We start from the raw sequence: 3112 nt of genomic DNA on the forward strand, positions 1-3112 counted from the left end.
TTTAGTTACGCTTTAAAGCGTACCTTTACTCACAAAATCAACTTTGGCTTGTGGATAACATAAGGTCAAGTTATAACCATCTGAATACTTTTTTTTCTTTCAGCTTGCTTTGACCATTTAACGTGAAAAACGAGTTCTAGCCACACCCCACATCTCTGGGAAATGCCATCCATGGTGGGAGTGTTTCTAGTCCACTCCCACTGTCCTATTTTATGCAGATTTTTTTTTCTTTCCTTGCCTGGGACTGTCACTCAAGTGCGACTGCTCAGTCTGCAGCTGCTTCCTGCTTCTTTTCAGTTTTTGAGCTCTCCGTGCAGAGGGCTCCAGCTAGTGAGGGAGGTAGAGTGGGTGGAGAAGGTCAGAAGAGAAAGAAAACGTAAACTTGCCAGTCACAAGCTGGCCACTGCTAAACATAAATCATTATATTTTTCATGGTTACAAGCTGACCCAGCCGGTGCCACCATGGAAGACTGACATTTTAGTGCAAGTAAATAATAGAATAATAATTGAAAGACTAGTTTTTGAGTTGAGTTCCTCTTTAAGTTTGGTTTTAAAACAGCTGACAGCAGAGATCAGGTTGATGGTGTCTAGTGATTTTCTGAGATCACATCCAATAACAAACTGATGCATACATCAAACACACACACACACACACACACACACACACACAGAAATTAACTTTTGCAAGAGGAGTTTATTTGGCTGTGAACACAAATGAAAGACATCTTATCATGCAACCTCCACATGTGTATTTAAATATTGACAAAAAACAGATCTCTCAGAGTCTGAACCAAATCACATAAAAATATAATTTTAGCTTGCATGTACATGTTATATACAATGAATACATTGCTTTATGTAAAAAACAAACAGCTCATTCACACCAAACAAAAAATAATGCACGCATACTACAGTGGATTCCTGATTGTCAGAATAAACATGATTAACAATCAATAACAGATAAATAATAGAATTATATAACCTGTAAGTGTATCAGACAGATGAAGCATCAATTGAACATTATTGGAAATGAAATTTTGATCACCAAAAGTAGTCACATAATAGAACAAACAACACAGTAGATGTTTGCAGCAAAAATACAAAGCATTTTATACATTTATGGATTTTTATCATTTATAGAGGAATGGCAGACCCAGGTTGCCTCTTAGTTGTTTCTTTTCAAGCATTATTAGGCATGTGGCAGACTAAAGAAGAACTCCACTCAACACCATCTACTTTAAATAATCAACTTATAATCAAATTCAAAAAACAATTAAAAAACTAGCCCCCATACCTATAATGCATGACAAAGCATGTACATAAGAATGTAAAGAAAAAAAGATTGTTTGGCATGTCATAATTGAGAAGGAAAAATAACATATCTGCTCCCATGAATCAATAAAAACATAATCACTTTAATTGTAACTCCAGTCAAATTTTTTTTTTAGCTTTGGATATACAGGAAGAAATCTGACAGAGGTTTTATCTGGCGTGTTGTTGGGAAGATTTAAATTCCTCTCCTGTGCTAATGACAATGTTGTCACCAAACAGACAGGTAGGAAAAATCTGCAATCTAAACAGGTAAATAATATACAGTTATCAGCTTTCCCTATTCTTCTATATTCGACCTTGCTGGGGACTTCCCTTGGCTTCATCTGAAGTGGAGACCAGTTCTTCAGTAAAAAAGCAGAAAGATTTACCCTTTCTGTAAACTATCCAAAACAAAAGGAAGTTGGTTAGAGAAACAATGGTAAGAAATATTACATTGTAGCTTGGCTGAATAAATGCAGGTTGTATCTGATATTGTATCTTAAAAACCATAAATTTTAATACCAGGTTCTCCCCCCTGCTAGTCTGCAGTTTATTATTTTAAGAGGACTCATAATTTAATCCCACTACCCAGCTCATATTTTAACCAGGCCTGGCTTCAAACGTAATCTTTCTGCTAACAATTAGCTTTATGTGATATAGTCAATGCCAAGTATGATTTTATTATTGTGCTGAAAAGAAAGCAGCAACCAACCCATCAATTCTTACCTCTCAGCACATTATTAGAAAGGGAAACCATGGACAACATGAATTACCGTCCTTTTGGAAACAGTAAACAGAAAATCAGTATTGATGGGCCTCTGATACTGCTATACCTTCCACACCTTCACCAGGGCTTGCACACCTTTTACAAACAAGCGCACTTACCATGGCTGATGGAGGAATGGGAGCACTCTACAGAATTCCTTCTACATTTGTATTTCCTGTGGAGCAATAGTAGAAAAAACAAATTGGCAGCCTGACCGTCCCCTAAATGGACCCAGACAAGGATTAGGAGTCCAATTTCATCAAGCCATTATGCCATTTTAGGACACCTTTAACTGCACTTAGAGCATAATAAAATGGCCTCTTAACCAGTAATACATTATTTCATTTTGGTATCTCCTAACTGCTATGTATACAACTTTCACAGTTTGAGAAATCAGGGCAAAGGAATGCTTACAAACATGATCGTTCCCTAAACCCCATCCAGAACAGGCCTGAATGTCTGCAGACATCTTTAATGATACCTAGGCTACAAGTGGGCCATGGAAACAGGCTCAGGTTACTGCACACATCCCGCAAAATTCTTCAGCTTGGGAATAGAATCATCAGAAAAACATTCATTGTATGAGGTATAGAAGAAGTAAATGCATTACATCATGAAGAAATTCAAGTTACAAATTGTTTGGAATACTGTTAGCACAGAAAAAATAATATTGCAGAAGAAGAAATTCTCAGGAGCTGTAGGTATTTCTTCAGTTGGCTGTAGTTTTGGGGATATCTTGAACATCGGCTAAGTGAAGCTTTTGTCTGAACCAGGCTGTTAAGGGAAATCTCTACAAAAAAACTGAAATATGCAGGAGTTATCAGTGTGATGTCATTCTGTAGCCTTACGGGAAGACTGAATACAGTGTTGGAAAAAGAGAAGAGCTTTTAAAGTGTTCCCAGCCCTCCTTCTGATGGTTTGTTTATCTTTTACTTGTAATGCTCATGAAAGATTGTGTCCAGCAACGAAAACTTACCATGTGTAGATGGCCTTAGAGTTACACTAGCTGACATTGTTGTTCCTGATGACAACTAA

General features: G+C 37.0%; 1 protein-coding gene across 1 annotated transcript; it reads right to left on the reverse strand.

Annotated features, from left to right (window-relative positions):
* Nucleotides 1-674: 674 nt before the first annotated feature.
* Nucleotides 675-2841, reverse strand: LOC140321390 (coiled-coil domain-containing protein 28A-like; the record flags this gene model as incomplete). The annotated part of the gene is given in 1 exon segment (XM_072398168.1): nucleotides 675-2841. A coding segment is annotated over 1 exon segment (55 nt), but the record flags the coding sequence as incomplete, so codon positions are not given.
* Nucleotides 2842-3112: the final 271 nt, after the last annotated feature.

The sequence above is a fragment of the Pyxicephalus adspersus genome, unplaced genomic scaffold (genome assembly GCF_032062135.1).
Source record: "Pyxicephalus adspersus unplaced genomic scaffold, UCB_Pads_2.0 Sca3216, whole genome shotgun sequence".
Taxonomy (NCBI): domain Eukaryota; kingdom Metazoa; phylum Chordata; class Amphibia; order Anura; family Pyxicephalidae; genus Pyxicephalus; species Pyxicephalus adspersus.